This window comes from Temnothorax nylanderi, unplaced genomic scaffold (assembly GCF_030848795.1).
Source record: "Temnothorax nylanderi isolate EJ_2023f unplaced genomic scaffold, tnyl_v1.0 TNYL_tig0032_pilon, whole genome shotgun sequence".
NCBI classification, from domain to species: domain Eukaryota; kingdom Metazoa; phylum Arthropoda; class Insecta; order Hymenoptera; family Formicidae; genus Temnothorax; species Temnothorax nylanderi.
In genome coordinates, this window is record NW_027249094.1 from 445506 (window position 1) to 463753 (window position 18248).

General features: G+C 39.2%; 4 protein-coding genes across 8 annotated transcripts; 2 read left to right on the forward strand and 2 right to left on the reverse strand.

Moving 5' to 3' along the window:
* Positions 1-388: 388 nt before the first annotated feature.
* On the reverse strand, positions 389-4399 carry LOC139770728 (ribonucleoside-diphosphate reductase large subunit-like). Of its 2 annotated transcripts, XR_011717810.1 has the most exons (12): positions 4240-4399; positions 4025-4110; positions 3676-3853; positions 3112-3475; positions 2741-3042; positions 2502-2664; positions 2037-2425; positions 1530-1717; positions 1123-1443; positions 820-1005; positions 609-753; positions 389-515 (listed from the first exon to the last, which is right to left on the reverse strand). XR_011717810.1 is itself a non-coding variant. In XM_071702859.1 (11 exons), the coding sequence occupies exons 1-11, from the start codon at positions 4256-4258 to the stop codon at positions 700-702; spliced, it is 2250 nt and encodes a 749-aa protein (XP_071558960.1). In that variant the 5' UTR covers positions 4259-4399; the 3' UTR covers positions 535-699. The 2 variants fall into 2 exon arrangements, 1 of the variants encoding a protein (XP_071558960.1); XM_071702859.1 differs by lacking the exon at positions 389-515 and having other exon boundaries at positions 535-753.
* A 681-nt stretch (positions 4400-5080) lies between these two features.
* Positions 5081-10888, forward strand: LOC139770732 (palmitoyltransferase ZDHHC8-like). 2 transcript variants are annotated; one of them, XM_071702874.1, is made up of 9 exons: positions 5081-5583; positions 5718-5842; positions 5925-6082; positions 6162-6334; positions 6451-6663; positions 6731-6875; positions 7469-7683; positions 7762-7929; positions 8984-10888. In XM_071702874.1, the coding sequence occupies exons 1-9, from the start codon at positions 5492-5494 to the stop codon at positions 9696-9698; spliced, it is 2004 nt and encodes a 667-aa protein (XP_071558975.1). In that variant the 5' UTR covers positions 5081-5491; the 3' UTR covers positions 9699-10888. The 2 variants fall into 2 exon arrangements, with proteins under 2 accessions (XP_071558975.1, XP_071558976.1); XM_071702875.1 differs by having other exon boundaries at positions 5083-5583; positions 6451-6645.
* Positions 10889-12068: 1180 nt separating this feature from the next.
* On the reverse strand, positions 12069-15063 carry LOC139770733 (DNA primase large subunit-like). Of its 3 annotated transcripts, XM_071702878.1 has the most exons (7): positions 14399-15061; positions 13950-14287; positions 13648-13875; positions 13428-13577; positions 12910-13288; positions 12674-12835; positions 12069-12587 (listed from the first exon to the last, which is right to left on the reverse strand). In XM_071702878.1, the coding sequence occupies exons 1-7, from the start codon at positions 14529-14531 to the stop codon at positions 12562-12564; spliced, it is 1416 nt and encodes a 471-aa protein (XP_071558979.1). In that variant the 5' UTR covers positions 14532-15061; the 3' UTR covers positions 12069-12561. The 3 variants fall into 3 exon arrangements, with proteins under 3 accessions (XP_071558979.1, XP_071558978.1, XP_071558977.1); XM_071702877.1 differs by having other exon boundaries at positions 12549-12835; positions 13648-13870; positions 13978-14287; positions 14399-15063; XM_071702876.1 differs by having other exon boundaries at positions 12549-12835.
* A 579-nt stretch (positions 15064-15642) lies between these two features.
* Positions 15643-17999, forward strand: LOC139770735 (uncharacterized). The gene is made up of 5 exons (XM_071702883.1): positions 15643-15983; positions 16088-16216; positions 16760-17062; positions 17151-17398; positions 17486-17999. Coding segments are annotated over exons 1-5 (972 nt in total). The 5' UTR covers positions 15643-15981; the 3' UTR covers positions 17776-17999.
* The last annotated feature ends 249 nt before the right edge of the window (positions 18000-18248 follow it).

An 18248-nucleotide genomic window follows, 5' to 3' on the forward strand; every position in this document is an offset into this window, starting at 1 on the left:
CGGACGGTGTCCTAACTCTTACTAGAGGAACTCTACTCGAATCCAGCGTCGAGCGTCATCGTGAAATCGCACCTTAAGGGTGCCGTCCCATGCGAACGGAATTTCGGAAAACGGAATCTCGGAATCATTCTGATTGGTTAGCCTCATAGGGCTTGTACTGTGCCCCATGGGGCTAACCAATCAGAATGTTTCCGAGATTCTGTTTTCCGAAATTCCGTCCTGCATGGGACGGCATCCTAAAGCCTTGTGTACACGATACTAGAAATCGGTCCGAGTTTCGGTTTAAACCAATCAACTTGCAGCTCTTACAGAAAAGCAGCAGTTTCATTGGCTTAAACCGAAACTCGGACCGATTTCTAGTATCGTGTACACAAGGCTTTAAGAGCAGAAAACAGGAAGCAAAGAACACATTGTAGATTAGCCTTAAATCTACTAGCTCTTCATCAAGCTACGAAGCTTCCTCCAGTAGGTGTCGTGCCACTCGACCGCTGTATTTTCCGAGACTATCCAGGGGCCTTAAATAAAAAAGCAATATTTTTATTTATTAATATATTTTAATTTCAAAATAAAAAATACAATTTTTATATTTTGTTCAAAAAAATCTTCACTTTTATTTTAATGTGGATTTCTGCATTCTGTTATTACTTTGTTTTTGGATATACGTTTTGTATTTGAACAAAACGTTTAATTTTATCTTGTCTATGTCATGTTATCGCTGTTACTTACGAGACGGTACACGCTAGATTTCAAACCCTGCAAATAAAAATACATATTTAACATTAAATTTATATACAATCTCAAAATACACTTTAAACTTACGACATTCCAAGCATAATAATGTACGGATGTAAGCTTGTCTAATGGATCAACCATGTGAATATTTAAACATTGCGACTGATCGATAAAACGTCCACGAGAAGCCGCCATATCAAAAATAGTCTTTTGTGGCATTTCCCAAACCGTTTTGTAAAGCTGCTTTAAATCCTCGGGCATGTCTTCAATGTTCTGCAAACGAGAGAGCCAGTTTACTTATAAAACGTACATTTTATCTATTTCATAAATATTTATGTAATATAATAAAATCACGTTATAACGTAGTTAAATTAAATAATGAATATTTACTTGTATAGATCCGCCATTATTAATGATTTTATTACACATGTTCTCATCCCAAAGATCCCTCTCAACCAAATCTCGTAGCAAACATGGTTTGACAATCGGATACTGTTTTGATAATGCATATATCGTATATATGTTGCTCGTGTACGGCTCGACTGATATGTTGGTTTCCAACATTTGTGCCATAAACGGAACATACATTTGCGCTATTAACAAAGAATTGCGCACTCCATGATTGGCAATTTTTGCCTTTAAAATATCCCAATCCCATAAATTTGTTGGTTTTTCCTTATTTTCCATATGCCACATTTCGTACTGGAGGATCTATTTAAAAAATTTGCATGTTTTAGATGTAAATAACTTCCAAAAAATTAGCAGATAATAGAATAATGGTTTTCGTGATTACTTACACCTTTACTGATTGGACTGCCCTCATATGACTCATAAGGGCCTTTCTCCATAGCTATCTCACAACTAGCTTCTAGAGCGCCATAATAGAGAGTCTCAAAAATTTGGACGTTGAGTTCACTAGCTTCTTTGCTTTCAAACGGATATCTCATTAAAATAAACGCATCCGCTAATCCTTGTACACCAATACCTAAAGTTTTAAAAATAAGTTAAAGAAAAAGCAATGCGCACACGGAAAAAAAATAATGTTATATCAACAGCATCATTTTTTTTGTATCAACAGCATCAGTGTTATTGAGATAAAATTAATTGATGCAACATCAATATTAATGAACAAAAAACATCAGATAATTGTTTTAATAATTTAAATATTTGGTCCAATAATATTCAATTGAATTAACTATTTATGCTTGTGTGTGTGTGGCAGCCCGTGACGCCGACATTTAATTGAAGCAACTTCATTTTTTTCCCGTGCATATAGTACGTGAATTACGTTGCAAATAGCTTACCGATAGATCTATGTTTATTAGACGACAATTTTGCCTCTGGGAGAGGATAAAAATTGACGTCAATCATTTTATCCAAATTGTGGGTGACGATTTTCACCACTTCCTTAAGTTTATAAAAGTCGAAAGTTCTCTTAGTAGAATTCACGAACATGTTGACAGCGATTGAAGCTGTATTGCACGTGGCAACTTCATCGGAACTTGAATATTGGACTATTTCGGTAGAGAAACTACCGCATTTAATTGTACCCAAATTCTGATGATTTGTTTTGCGATTACAATGATCTTTATAAACTATATATGGCACTCCTGTCTCAAATTGTATCTGAGTGATGAGAAGCCACAACTCCCTAGCTTTAACTTGTCTTCGAAAACGTCCTTCCTTTTCATATCTAAAAATATGAACATACATTTCATTCATAAATTATATAAACTCCATGTAGTTTTAAATATTGGAAATATAATGACCTAGTATACAGTTTTTCAAATTCATCACCCCACGCTTCAACTAATCCAGGACATTCATGTGGGCACATTAGGCTCCAATCCTTATTATGATAAACACGTTTCATAAATAAATCTGGAGTCCACAACCCGTAGCACATACCTTTAGCCCTCAATTGCTCTTCGCCTATAATTGTTTAGAAAGATATTTATATGTGTTCCTTTATCAAGAGATGAAAAAGATAACAGTAGAAGATAATAACCAATACTCCTTTTCAGATCTAAGAACTCATAAATATCGGCATGCCATGGTTCTAAATATACAGTAATCGGTCCTTCATTTTTGCCATTTTTGGAGACAGTCGCAATGGACGTATTGTACGCTTTTAACATAGGCACCAATCCGTTTGATACGCCTCCTGTGCCTCTTATAGGCGTGTTCTTTGCCCGAATGCAATGCACATTGAATCCTATCTCGCCATTATGATGACAAAGAACAGCAAATCTTTCTAACGTATCCAAAATTCCATCAATGCTATCGCTAGACATTGTCAATGAGAATGAGCTGTAAAAATATCGTTTATTTAATAACACGTTACACCGCGCCCAATGGATCATTACTGAAAGCAATTACCTAGCCATTTGTTGCGTAACGGTACATGCGGCATCTATCGTTTGTGCAGCGTGTACAAAATATTGTTTCGACATAAAATTGTAAGTTTCAATAACTTTATCGATATCTTCGCTGTAAATACCTACAGCAACTCGCATCAACATGTGCTGCGGTCGTTCAACGACCTTTCCATTCAGTTTCACCAAGTGATTGCTCTCAAGCATTTTAAACGTGGAATAACTGTAATTAAAATCTCTATCATATGCTATCGCGGAATTCAATTTCTCTGCGTTGCTCTGGATAATTTTATAATATTCCTCGCTGATTATAGGCAGGCGTTTATTCGTGACTGAGTTTTTCGCGTGATACAAATCAGCTATCACCTCTGTAAGATATACGAGGTATTAATAACAAATTATATATTAGCAAACATAGGCTGCGGTCCGATTCACGCTCACAGCGCTGAAAGCATCGCTCTATCTTCGTTTGATATTCGATGTGCAACGAAGACAGAATGATGGTTACAACATTGTGAGCGTGAATCGGACCACAGCCAATATAATATCAACGCTTGTGACATCTCACCACTAAAGGCTTCCTTTGTCTCCTTTTGCAAATTGGATATGGCTATTCTAGCTGCTAAAATTGCGTAATCCGGATGTTGATTGATCATAGTCACTGCAGTTTCAGCAGCAAAGTTATCCAATTCGCTTGTTGTTACTCCCGAGCACAAATTGGTTATAACTCGATGTGCGATTGCAGGCTGCAAAAGGAAAGTATAACAATTGCATTTCTCTCAACGATCTTAGGTAAGTTATGCTAAACTTGACTTTCAAGAAAACATTAATGCAAAATTAAATAAAAAGAATAGTGATAAAGCATAAAATTCCCTTTCTGTTTCAGTTAGAAAGGTGACATGTGTGCGAACGCTTACTGGATCCACAGACTCGTCCAGACCGTAACATAGCGCCTCGATTCTCGCAGTTATCTCGTCGAAATGCACAGGTTCCTTACGTCCATCTGACAACAAAGAGACGTTAATCTTAAAGAGGGGACAGATCGCAGTAAACGCAGTAAAGACAGTTTTGCGCGAGGATTCGTCGAATCGCAGCGGGTGCGAGTGCGTTTGTATAAATTATCTTAAATTACCGCGCTTGAGCACGTGCATGTTGCCGCCCCGAAGCGTCACAGCTGCAGCAGATATATATTTTTCCAAAGATCGGCCGACCTCGCTACGCTACGACGTCCCACGTCCTACGACGAGTAACCGACACTTGAAAACATTGCTCCGTGCGATTTTACCCGCGAAACGGAAGTGACGTCGGCCACGTGAGTCTGTCACGTGTACCGCGACCAATCGCAGCCCCGTCTCGCGCGGACGTCACTTCTGCGAACTTTGCGATTTGCCCTTTCTCGCGCCATTTCGAAAAGATCAGCTTTTTCATCCGTTTTAAATACATAAATACATACGTATGCGATTTTTGTGTTGCGCTTTAAGAGAATTTCGCTAAACTTGAAAGTGTCAGTAATGTCTGGCTAAAGAAAATTTAGAAGAAAACTTCATTGTTACAACGAAAATTGTTGCGCTTGGACTCGTCGACAGCTCGAGCGCCCGTATCGATACTCGACAGAACAGTATTCGCACTGTAAACAACATCGATACTCGATATCTCTGTTTATAGAAATGTCCGATATGCAATTAGGAGATAAGGCTATTCGACGTATTCAATACTGCATTCTTTTTAGATTATTATTATTATAAGAGTATTTCTTCTCAGATTTTACCATCTACGATATACATGTATATGAAGGGAAAAAATTATGATGAATGCAATAAAAAATAAATAAATAAATAAACATTATAATATAATATATAAATATATTTATTGCAATAAATAGACGCAATCGGGAAGGCGCAAAGCGCAAACGTCAAACGCGGCCTGAAGTTGCCGTCGAAAAGGGAAGGGGGGCAAGGGCGGGGGGGGGGGGGATTGACACGCGCGCTGCCGCGCGAGAATCGAGATTCAGGAGCGAGGGAGCGAGATGCGCGTTGCGCGCTATATATGTATGTCACTGAGGTGGTGTGCTCGTCGCTCTCGGATACTCCGTATACCCGCGAGCTGGCCCTTTAAATATTGATAGAGCGCCGCCGACGCCGACGTTTCCGCGCGGCCGGGATGACGCGCGAGTGAGGGCCGGGAACCGGGGAGGACTCCCGAATCGTGGCGCGCGACGCCCGGAACGGCAGCTAGAATGCGCGGCCGCCCTCGCCGCAGCACGTACGTGTCGCAAGTGAGCCGAGCTCGCGATGGACGCGGCCATGTTTCCTGCTAGCAGAAATCCTGTCCGTTAGTGACTCGCGCTGATCGTGTGTGCCACCGGAAGAGCGGGAGCGTGCAGAATGCCGAAATGCGATGTGAAGACGAGGTATCTGCCAGCTACGTTCGCGTGGACGGTCCTACTCGTCACCACGGCGCTCTTCTTCATCTTCCCGTAAGTTGTCCCCCTCTCTCTCTCTCTCTCTCTCTCTCTCTCCTCTCTCTCCTCCTCTCTCCTGCTCTCGCCTATTCGTCGAGACGGAGCTCCTCTTCGCTCTCTCGGAGAATCTCACGTGTTTCGTTTCGCAGATGCTCGAATTACTATGTCTCTCACTTGGGCTTGTGGGTACCGGCTCTGCAAGGAGTCATCACCTTCTTCGTAGTGATCAACTTCTCCCTGGCGACGTTTATGGATCCCGGTGTTATACCAAAAGGTAACTTGACACACGAGATATTTATACTTACGCCACTTTACGACGAGTCACGGATACGGAGTGTAATGATTTTTCGTTAAAGCGCCTCCTGACGAAGACCGGGAGGATGACTTCCGTGCTCCGTTGTACAAGAGCGTGGAGATCAACGGCATCACCGTGCGCATGAAGTGGTGTGTCACCTGCAAGTTTTATCGACCTCCACGTTGCTCACATTGCAGTGTCTGCAATCATTGTATCGAGGTACGTCTGTTTTCTCTTGTCAAACGTTTGTTGGGAACAAATTAGGGAAGGGTACCTTAACAAACCTCTATATTTTTAGACATTCGACCATCACTGCCCGTGGGTAAATAACTGCATTGGTAGGAGGAACTACAGATACTTCTTCTTTTTTCTTCTGTCGCTCAGTTGTCATATGACCAGTATATTTGGGTTCTGTCTATATTACTTACTGGAGCATAAAGAGCAGTTGAGCGAAGTTAATACCATTGTTGCGTATCCTTTACGTAGAAGAATTATATCCAAAATACTCGTAAAATACAGGCCGCACAGTTGTAAGGATTATATCGATTTCCATTGTCGATTTTGTAAGATCCTTAACTTTCGCACAGTCTCATCCTCATGGGAGTGGTAATGCTCTTATTCATTCCAATCTTTGGACTGACCGGCTTTCACGTAGTTCTCGTCTCCAGAGGACGTACCACGAACGAACAGGTAACGGGCAAATTTAACGGAGGCTACAATCCTTTTTCTCGTGGTTGTCTGCGCAACTGCTGTTACACACAATTCGGACCACAATACCCAAGGTATTGCAAGGAGCCAAGGTATTGTAAAATTAATACTGTATGCAGAAGTTATTTTGTTATAATGAATTTTCTCTGTGATTTGCAGCTTACTTAAGCCTGATAAGTATACAGGGAAGCGACGTGGAGCGTGTGCGTCAGAGATATCTACTATAGGCAGTGAGAACCAGGTAAAGACCTACATGGATAGCAGCAATGGTGTTAGAAATGCCAGTTCAAATGCTTACAATAAGGTAAGAGCTAGCGCAGTCTCGCTTATCTTACTTTGTAAACAACGTGACTTCAATTCGGAATCTGACGCTTGTATTGGAGCTTGTATTGTTATTATGATTTGTATCCTTTTTTTTTTTACTATTCACTAGCACAGTTATTAGACAAATTTTGGACGATGCCTATATCTGAAGCATTCTTCTATAAACACTCTTCTACTTATACGCAATTTTCAAGCATGTACAGCATGGCTAGCGACATATTTGTACCACACTATTACAGTAATTGTAAACAGTTTTTTATGCAATTCCTTAGCTTCGTAGTATATCTAGTATTTTACTATAGAAATTAATTAATATATATATTTACGTCTTTTTCACTACATCTGTAGAGTATGAGTTGCAGCGATGATACCTCATCTATCAGTACCGTTCAATTCAGAGTCCTAAGATGCCTTTACTGATTTTTTCCTACGGTTTATGCATATCCCATTGATCCAAACTGATATCCTAATATTCATAGGAAATATATGTAATGTATATTACAGAGAGAAATATAATATATTTGAAATTGTTTCTCTAACGTGATTGATAACATCATTGATTCCTCTTTACAGTTATCTCCTGGACGAGATGGATCGGATACAGACATGGAACCGACGGCGTCTCAGTCTGCGGACTGCGAACCTACGCCACCGTTGCAAAGACACGGTTCCAAAAGCAATTTCTTCCTGCCACCTGTGGAGAACAACGAATCTCCCAGGCATCCTCCGCCGTCGCAGCTTCGCCATCCAATACATTATCCTAGAGGCAGTCCACATCCAAGGCCGAGGTACTTGCGATAAATGTAACAACGATTTTCAACGCGCGAAACGCTCTAGCGTGATACTTATGTACATCATATTCACAGAGGGATGAACGGATCTCGAAGTCACACTCCCGACCCGTTATCGCCGGAGACGAGTGGTTCGCCCGCCACAATCCCTCAGCGTCAGGGTGGCGCCAGCCCGACGATGCAACAACGTATCAAAGCTATTGGGGTACCTACTCCGCTTGCCATATCCAGCCCTATACGAAGGTACATCATACTTATGCATTACCGAAACAAAAAACCAAAGAATATATTTAGCTCGATAAAAGAAAAATATCTTCTAATGTAAACACATTTACACGTAATACAAAAATAATGAAATATTGATAATCAATTAATTTGAGTGCCAACATTTGGTCGATTCTTATTCGAATACTTAAATACAATTTCAGATTTATTATATTTAACTATATATATATCGCGATTTTCACATTGCACAAAATTATCTCAATGTAGAGAGCAAGAGGGAAGCGCCACACTAGTAATAGTTACAATGCATCTCTTAAGCACGCTGCCAATACAAAGTGAACGATATACCTCTATATGATATCCTTTTTGCTACCCTTCGATATGATGTCGGCCTGTTTTGTCAAGATATCCTGTCCCTCACTGTCAAACACCTCACTCTTGCTCTTCTTTCTCCTCCTCTTCTGTCACCACTGTTCTCACCTTCCGGAGGACGAAGAAACGTGTCAAAAAGGAAAATTACGCAATGTAGCTTACAATAAATATTGTAGAGGATTAGTCTCTCTGCATGTACTTATTACAAGATATATGGTATATAGATAAGTTTGTGTCCCACTGCAGGGGGTGGTAACTGCAAGGAGCTGCTTTCTACCATCATGTTGCAACCTACTGCAGGTAAACACGAACTTCATCCTACGAGGACATACCGTAGTTTACAATTATGCTTTCTTGCATATATATATCTTTGTATATATAGAAAAACATGGTTGTAAAAATATATACACATAAGACACACACACACACAACATACACACATTACACGAGACACTGCCACACATACATTTCTTAGGTTCGCTATCTTTTATGTTTCTTGAATAGATGCTAATTTCTTAACAGGAATGATGCGCTGCTCTCTCTCCTGTATGTCTCGCCAGAGCCGTATTTGTATGGCTACAATGCTCAAGCACTCGCATATTCATCTTGGTTCACTGTACTGTGCATTTGTCGAGTTATCGAAAGCATCTTGCGCCGCGGAGGATCTCGGGGGATCTAAGATTCGCTGTGTCTGTTACAGATCAAACCCGGGTACACCGACGCAGGTTCGTCGGCCAGATTTTATAGGTGTGAACGAAGCGCCGACGTATTACGATATACAGCAGGGAAACAATACGGGAGTCGGCGTTCCCGGTACCGTCATTACTGGCTACAGCCCGCAGCGGCGTTTCCTGTCGGAGAGCGAGCTCGTGCGACAGGGCACCGATCATCCGTATTCGAGAACCAACAACACGGTCGACAACATACGCGAACTGGCAGGTTCGCCGCAGCGCGGTGTCTACATGTGGAAAGACAACTCACCCGGCAGCTATCCAGGTCCACCCCCTGGTGGAACGGTGAGCGGGGCGCCGCATCAATCGCCCTCCCATCGACCGCCCCCGCCGTACGACTACTATCGCTCCAATCCCACGAGTCCAACTCAGCAGTCGCAATACACGACGAACGCTCCTAGGGCGGCGTATCATCCAGCGATGAGGGGTGGAGTGCCCGTCTTCCCGCCGTATCAACCGCACCAGTCGCCGCAGGTCAAGCGGAAAGCGACCACGATGGCAACACCGACCACACCGACCTCGGGAGACGCCCGGCGTCGACCGATGTCCTTTGTCAGAGCCCTGGAGATGACCGACTCTATGGAGATGGTTTCGGCGCCCAACGATCCGAGGTCACAGAGACCGACTACACCGACACCGGACCGTGCGAGCGTATACGATATGAACTATGAAATATCCGTATAGCCCACCTTTCCGGTCTCCGCACCATCCTGCGGCTGGACGGAGATTCTACGAGAGCCGCCGAGTAGTCTGCACGTCTTACGCTCCAACGAGGAAAGGATGTATGCCGTTTACGAGATATCCGTCTGAATTCTTCCGCGATCGATGCAGTTACGCGCGTTTAACACTGCACGTGGGCAGTAAACGTAAACCGCGGCTGGTTCTTCAGTTTCGTTTATCGCCATGGGATTATTCTTACGAATACATGAGCATTGGACTTGCCACAGTAATCAGGATACATATTGGACTTGCCCCAGCAATCAGGATACACGCAATGTGCGTACCTGAGAAATCGCCATCAGTGATGTGTGTGCGCTCGCGCGCGAGAATCATATCGCGATTGACAGTACATAGCATTCATTCTCGGCGAGGAGGTCGGTCCGTCGACGCATTTAATACGTTGTGAATTTACACGAAGCAGTAAATGCACAACGAATCCTTATTTCTCTAATTCTTCCTTCGGCAGTGGAATCTTACGGTACGACAGTATAGAACTTGCATTTTACAAGATGTATCAACGGCACACGAATGTCCTGTCGTATTAGTAATATCATTTAGTCGTTGTTAATGAAAAATAGATTCCATGTGCGTAGCAGCAAAGTATGTCCGTTACGTCGAGAATAACAGCGTTCGGTCCGACTGACGATCCGAATTAATGAGTCACGGAGGCGTCAACGAAAGTATATCCCGAGCGCACAGAGGTTGACCTTTATTGGAACCATCGCCGATAATCGGTCCTCTCGCTTGACAGAAGCAATTTATATTTTTTAGTACACGTTTAAGGTCAGTTTAGATTTTTATACAATGACACCGTGACTCATCCTCCTATAGAATACAATGTTAATCCAACGTCATCCTTTTCTTTCTCTTTTTTTTCTTGTTCATATCTCAATTGCCGATAAGGTGCATGATTTGATAAATGAGAAAAATACTAGGGATTACTTGATTACATTCTTATTAACTCTTCGGATACCAGAGAAGTCCATTGTGAAAATGAAAAAAAAAGGAGTTACTTAACCAACTTAAGTCATTATCGGGATAGAATAACGAATCTGTGTAAAATAATCGTGGAATATGTAGCAAATTTTTAATATACATATTTAACAATATTTATACGTAAATGATAAAAAAAAATATAAGACTTTATAATTTGACTTGTTTGTTATAAATGATGATTTTATCGATGTGCCCACTAACATATTTTATTTCTATATAAAGGGTTCGCGCGCAGAAGAGAATGTGAAAGAGAAAAAGGTATGAGTGTATAAAAAATTAACGTGCGAATGAGAAGAATGCATTTTCAGAAGAGTGGAAAGTACAGTTCTAGTTTTCTCAAATGTATACAGGGATGGCTGTTCATAATATATACGCAAACGTAAAAAAATAAAAACTATTTTGATTTTGTTAAAAAAAAAAGAAGAGAATTGTAATATACGCATTGCATAAATCCATTGCTGCATCCATCGCTGCTGTTAAATTTGTGATATACATCCCGCTTTTGAAATTGCATGATAGTTTCTCTATGGTGTATGTGTATAGGAAGCCAATAATTATCGGCTATAATTACATTGCTAACAGGCTGCAACGCGATATTAATTAAATTTTGCGTACGCACTCGATTCACGACTGGAATCGACTTAGTGTTACACGACACATATCATTTTGACGTCAAACATCGAATATTTTTTAGATTGAAACAAAAATTTATGCATTTGGTATAACGACTGCTTGACTACAGAGTACAGACACAAATGTTATAACGAGGATTATAAGCATTTCTTCCGTGTCTCTTGATAAGCTACATTTAGAATTCGTTTTAACAGATTCATTTTTGTTTCTATTAAGATATAACAAACTGTGCCAAAAATTGCCCCGTACTATTCAATCGTGTAGTCTTGCTTAAAATAGCATTTAATGAGACAACGGTACAACGTTACGAATTGACTAAGGTAATAATGCGTAAGGTATGGCGAGTGTTAAGTGTTTATAATTCGGTGTATTTGTACATAAATATTGCTCGTTACTTCTATCACTTAAATGTACATACATATATCATTCGGTACTTACGTATCGCCGCAGCAATCTACAGAATAAAAATCATGAAACATAGTAAATTATACTGTGTTGTATCGTGGTAATATTTTTTGATGTGACGTTTTTTGTTTTTCTATTAAGCCTATTATTTTGTTGAAGAAAAAGAGAAAAGGTCACGTTATCGATGGACTAAACGCGTTTTTGAATTTGTAAAAAAAAAAGATATTTTATTCAAATTAAAGTGTCTACATCTCAATTAAACAAAAATACTGCATGAAGATGTATCCAGCATCAACGCACGTGTTTTTACAATGTTTCACATTACGCTTCATAAATTTAAATATATTAGCTATTTAAATATGAGTTATTGAAATTAACTAAAACTACTAATTAAATTAACTTTGAAATTGGAAACAACTATTCTTTTCAGTGTTACGAAATGCTTATTACTCATTCATATTATATTGGTAACTAAAGTAAAAATAATCTGATTTTAAATCGAAAAATTGCTGAAAACTTATTAATTCTGATAAGTTATTAGCAAGATGAAATTAGCTAAGTCAGTGTGTCAATTGCTTATCCGTCTTGAGAAATATTTTGAGAATATTTAATATTTTAGTTTTAAATAAATCAGCATTTATATACATATATATATATATATATATATGTATATATATATTTACAATCAGGGATCTGTGTAAACAACGTTATACACTCTGTTGATGATATTAAATATAACTTGCAACGGTCCTAACAGCTCTGACTTCTCCAATATTCTCATTTTGTATAATGATTAATATGCATCTCCTGTTTCCGGATCTAGATGTTTAATTTTAATGTAACTTTAAATTTTATATAAAACATTAAATTGTTTGATACACAAAAAATAACGAAATAAATCTCACCATGATAATGATCTGAAATGCGATGTTTCACACTCTCATTAAAATATATGTTTGGATGTTTAAACAAAGTGTCGTTAAAACAATCATGTTTAATTTCATAACACTTGTTACATGCTGCAGAATATTGACCGTCCTTGGACAATTTCATTATCGTTGATCTCTCTGGTTTGGTAAATTAGTTAACAGACAAAAGAATTCACGTTATGATTGTATAAATTAAATATTTTGATGCTTACCCAACGCGTTAAAGCCGCAATCAGTAAGTTCATCTTCAAGTATATCATGCAACATGTATTTAAAAGGGCATCCGTGATTATCTCTAGGTCCAATGGTCGACTCCATAATTTTTTGACATGCGTAAGGCTGATAATCTCGTCGACTACCTTCCATCCCAAAGAGAAATCTTACGTTATACCTATGTTCTTTGTTAAATTCAGCTTCGTCCATTTTTTTCGTTAATTCATCTTTCCAAAAAGTCATTGAGTCGGAAAAAGAGATGCCTATGCCCTTCAGGAACAAACCGTACTGTATTCTACCACCATGTGTAAGATGATGATTCTTCTTTAGCGCTCTATGGAGCACTCTCATACAGAGAGGATAAGAGGTTTCTGCAAGCTATAGGCAAACAGCAAATAGTGGTATTATTACGAAGTTTGGGCATGTACGTCTTGTAAGATTAAAAAAAAAAACAACTCTCACATTATTAGTTATACAAAATTCATGATTAAATATTAAGTAAGCAACGTATGTTTACCGTATCCAACTGATTAAGCGAAACGTATTGCAGTATCTCTTGTTCCTGTACCAGTATGGTACTCTCAGTATGAATAACATTTTCTAAATTGGCAAAGATGCGAGTGAACCTTTCATCATTGCACAAATTGGCTCTAGCTTCGCGTGCAATCTGGCAATGTAATGATAAAGTAGAAAACAGTAACAGTTGATAAATTCACGCTCATCATGTTCATACTTACTTCAAAACCCGATATGAGAATTCTCCTAAAGTGCGACACAAACACGAATGCCATTTCTTGTTCAGTTATAAAAGCTTCGCCTTGCATAATGAAAACCTTGCGTTTTTTAATTAAACTGGCTACATGAGAAAAAGGTATCCTGTAAAATTGTGTGTTGTCAATGTTGCTGACATGTGGAGAAGACATTTGAAGATATTCCCTGATATCTTCCTTTTCGCTCTGGCTAATCTGGAAACAACTGAGAATTAATCCAATATATGAGGAACATTAAATCTAAAGTGTTGCAACAAGCAATAACCAACCGGTGTAAAGTCAAAGTTGTTAACGCACATGAACTGCCTGACCCCTTCACTGTCTAATGAAGAAAATCTCCACTTGAACAGCCTAGCTTCTTGCTTAAAAAACCAGTGTTTCTTGAACGTATTGAAAGCAACTACGGATCTTAATATAAGGTGAGATATATGATCGTTTCTTCTGGCACAAATATCCATGTCAGTGTGTGATCTACATCCAGGGCTATCAACTAATGTTGCAAATTTGTCCATTCCTTCTTCGCGCAATTTCTCAACCAAGGCAGCTTTGCGTTGTGACACTGACATTGTTAGTTTTCGTAAGTGGATACGTTCCACCAAAGAGAGAACTATGACATATTAATTAAAAACACATTAATTAAATATGGAAAGAAATTAACACTATATTAACACATAAATAACATAAATAAATAAAACTAAAGTGTGGAATTTAAATTAACCTTTCAGGCGTGTTTCACAGATTTCTTCCAGCTCGTTTAACGTTATCTCTCCAAACGGAACGTTCTGATACAATTGTAAATCATGAGGATACACATCACCAGGTGAAAGTTTGATAGGAGTTTGAGGTCTCATTGTGGATATGTTACTCGAACTCGAACACAGTTGAATAGAATCAAAAGCGTAGGATTAAATAACAAATCAAACAAATACTAATCAACTTCTTCTCTGACGCTTTGATTGTCACTTAAATTTGCAGCAAACATGCACAAATATCACAAAGCTACACCACATTCAAAAGTGATTGCAACAATTGAGAGACCTAACGTCCAATCACGTAACTACTAAACCGGAAGTAAACTACTTGCTTCCTTTTCCGTATTATTAACAAAAACAAAGGAAGGTAGAAAAACAAATGTTATTTTGTAAAAAGACTGAATTCATTCTGAGAAATATATAAATTCAATGAGAAGAAATAATTCGTTAACAAATGTGACGTAACGATCAATAAACAATAAACCATCGGAAAAGAGTCATATATAATAAAACAGAAATTATTTATTATATTAGTTTCTTTTATTATTGTATATATATATGCATCAGAGTCACGATAATGTATAGCTTGCATATTCGCGAACAAAGAGGTAAAATATTTTTCTTCAATAAGTTGGAACATCGATATCATTTGCATTGCTGCGTTCTGAAACCTATCAGAAAAAGTTTGCGAATGTTTACTTTCTACACTTGCTACACCTCTTTACTTCTTTCTAAAAATATATGATTTTTACTAAAAAGAAATCATTAATAAAATCATAAAATTAGATCATTATTAAATCATTATCATTAAAATCATAAAATCACAAGTTTATTTTTACTATGTATTTTTTTATTAGAAATAAGAATATAAATATTAAATATTAGGGGAGAATCGGAATTAGAAATAATAATTAAACATAACGCACAATGGAAAAGAACAAAAAACAAGATATATAAATATAATATATAGAATATTATAGAATGCAGTACAAAGCATAAACGGCATAAACAAATCAACCAATTAGCTTAATGACTCTTTAATATGATTGGCTCTTGCCTTCGGTTTTTTCCCGGATCTAAGTGTAGAAACCAATCATAATAAAGAATCACTAAGCTGCTTTTCCCGCTGAATGCATCCAATGGTCTCGCGCGGTAGTTGGCGTGTTGGATGGCGCCGGATTCTACGCCGGATGGTGAATTTGGACGTTAGTGACGACACCAACGACACCAGCAGTTGTGCCAATCCCATGACGGTCTCATGGTGGATGTATCGTTCGTTCTTACGCGCGCCAAGGGTGTTTTAATAAAATAATTCGGCAGCGTCACGCGGTCGAGTCTTCGTCTGGACGTTCTCTCCCGACTAGCGTCGTTTCGAACGCGGTGGGCGCGTTACTTGCGACAAAACGTCGTAACGTCGGCTTCGTATTCCGGTAGTCCGCCATTACTGGCGTGCTCTCGCGGCATACAGTCGGCGTACCATCCGGCTTCGTCGCGGAGCTGAATCCCTTTATCCCGAGAGTGCGGTCAGGAGGTTCTTTCAACAATAATCATGTGAGTAATCGTGTCGCGTTACGCGAAATCGACGGTTGTGGAAAATTTGTTTGGATTTTAACCTTTATTTTTCTCCCTTTCACGCCTGCTGTTTTGTTATTCAGGGCACGGAGCCGGAAGGACAGCACGGGTAAGAGCGACTCCGAAGCTACGGATAAGGAGAACAAGAAGGAGAGGGGCAGAGAGAAGGAACGGAAGAAACGGGCAGCATCTTCTTCCAGCAGTGGATCTAGGTGGGTAATACTACGAACGATAATAAAAACGTTATTAACCCCTCTGTATACGTTTTTTTTTGCACTCGGAGTGTATACGTGGGTCTATCACATTCAACGCTATTTTTCCCTACCTTAAAGTATTTTAAAAAATCTGAAAAAATTCACAAAACATCTGTCTACATTGTAGTCGACGATTTTATAGTCACTTCGATAAACATCGTTTATTTAATATTTTCTAGCAGGCTTACAAGCTTTACAGTTACGAGCAGATATCATTTTGACTCGGACGCTTTAGACCCCTGTATACAGATGGAGGGTTAAATCTTGGGTTTACAATTATTTGATTTTATCTTGGTTATTACGTTGGTTAATAATGTTGAATTTGCTCATGTTTATGTGTTTTAATCGCAATGGAATATTTTTTCATATTCAAGAGTTCTTGCGTAACTAAAAGTTAAACCTAGACCTTTCGTTCGATGACCGATTGCTCTAACATTAAGCTATCCAATATTTTGAATTATATTTTATTAATTCATATATGTGAAAATATATTCGATATAGCTCATCAGATAGCAGTTCGGGATCTTCAAGCTCTAGCAGCGGCAGTAGTTCTAGATCAAGCTCCTCTTCCAGTAGTACATCTAGTAGTTCTGCTAGCTCTTCAGCCAGTTCCAGGGAGCGAGGGAGAAAGAGAAGTCGTAGCAAAAGCGCCGATGCCTCGCGGAGACATGACAATAAGGAGAAGGAAAGGGATAAAGAAAGAGAAAGGGAAAGGGATAGGGACAAGGATCGGGATCGTGATAAAGAGAGAAAGAAAGGAAATAATGCTGTTCCCGAGAAAGCTAAACAAAAAGCACGATCCAGGTATTGTATTTGTTATATAAAATTGGCTCTAATCTTTTCTTGCTTATAATTAATTATCAAGTTAGTAATCATTTTCTTAATCTTGCAGATCTCCCTCCCCACGTAGGAAGCGTAGAGAGCGTTCGCCGATTCCTAGACCAACAAAAATACACATCGGCCATCTAACACGGAACGTCACCAAAGAACATGTCATAGAGATATTTTCCGCGTATGGTCAAATAAAGCTGGTTGACTTTAATTTGGATAAGCTTCATCCCAATCAGGGTAGGGGATTTGCCTATGTCGAATTCGAAACGGCGGATGAAGCCGAAAACGCGATGAAACACATGGACGGAGGTAAAACGCTATTTATACGTCATATCAATTTCGTACTTGGACTATTTTATTGTCATGCTAACGCATCTCGCGTCGACCTGTTCACAGGGCAAATAGACGGCCAAGAAATCACGGCTGCTCCAGTATTATTGCCGAAGCCCCGACCGTTGCCGATGCGCCGCATGTCGCCGGGCATGGGAAGGCGCCCGCCACCACGATGGGGAGGCGGTGGTAGAAACACCCCGCCACGTTATCGCAGACGTTCGCCGCTCATGAATCGCCGTAGAAGCCCGCGACCACCACGGCGCAGGATAAGAACTCGATCGCGAAGTCCACCGGGGAACCCTCGACATCGACACCGTCGTTACACAAGATCCAGTTCGAGTAGTTCTCGATAATGATTTTTCATCGCATTGTATATACAAGATATCGAACTAGATATGACCAACATTGTCGTGCAGTTGTGCTACTGCACTAAAAAAAGTAATGTGTAACGATTACGTCTTAATAATGATAAGGTACGTTCGCCAATGGCGATCATAAACTCTCGTTTATATATATCACAACAGTTTCATGTTTCGTCAAAGCACACTTTTGAAATATATTAATTTCGCAACATGTATTGATGGTCTTTCGTAGTTGATACCTCAAGTTTTTACAAACTAGTTGTAATATTTACATCATTCACAACGCTATTTATAAGATAAATGGATATTTGTAGAAAGAATTGACTGTTTAAAAAAAATTGATATTGATCTATTTTTTTCTTGTCTCTTCCTAATTGTATTTGGTGTGCTAAAAATGGATCATGGAATTAAATAATTTGTTATTTAACAATGAACAAAAAGACAGACAAAATCATTTTTTCAGT

Bases quoted from the DNA above. Each gene is read 5' to 3' on its own strand.
- LOC139770735 (XM_071702883.1), top strand. The intron at 16,217-16,759 runs GTGGGTAATACT...TATTCGATATAG, and splicing joins TCTTCCAGCAGTGGATCTAG to CTCATCAGATAGCAGTTCGG. The intron at 17,063-17,150 runs GTATTGTATTTG...TTAATCTTGCAG, and splicing joins AAACAAAAAGCACGATCCAG to ATCTCCCTCCCCACGTAGGA.
- LOC139770732 (XM_071702874.1), top strand. From the start codon at position 5,492: ATGCCGAAATGCGATGTGAAGACGAGGTATCTGCCAGCTACGTTCGCG. The intron at 5,843-5,924 runs GTAACTTGACAC...TTTTCGTTAAAG, and splicing joins TCCCGGTGTTATACCAAAAG to CGCCTCCTGACGAAGACCGG. The intron at 6,083-6,161 runs GTACGTCTGTTT...CTATATTTTTAG, and splicing joins TCTGCAATCATTGTATCGAG to ACATTCGACCATCACTGCCC.
- LOC139770733 (XM_071702876.1), bottom strand. From the start codon at position 14,531: ATGAGACCTCAAACTCCTATCAAACTTTCACCTGGTGATGTGTATCCT. The intron at 14,288-14,398 runs GTTAATTTAAAT...AATATGTCATAG, and splicing joins CTGTGAAACACGCCTGAAAG to TTCTCTCTTTGGTGGAACGT. The intron at 13,876-13,949 runs GTTGGTTATTGC...AGTTGTTTCCAG, and splicing joins ACAACTTTGACTTTACACCG to ATTAGCCAGAGCGAAAAGGA.
- LOC139770728 (XM_071702859.1), bottom strand. The intron at 2,665-2,740 runs GTTATTATCTTC...AAACAATTATAG, and splicing joins AGATCTGAAAAGGAGTATTG to GCGAAGAGCAATTGAGGGCT. The intron at 754-819 runs GTAAGTTTAAAG...TTTTATTTGCAG, and splicing joins ATTATTATGCTTGGAATGTC to GGTTTGAAATCTAGCGTGTA.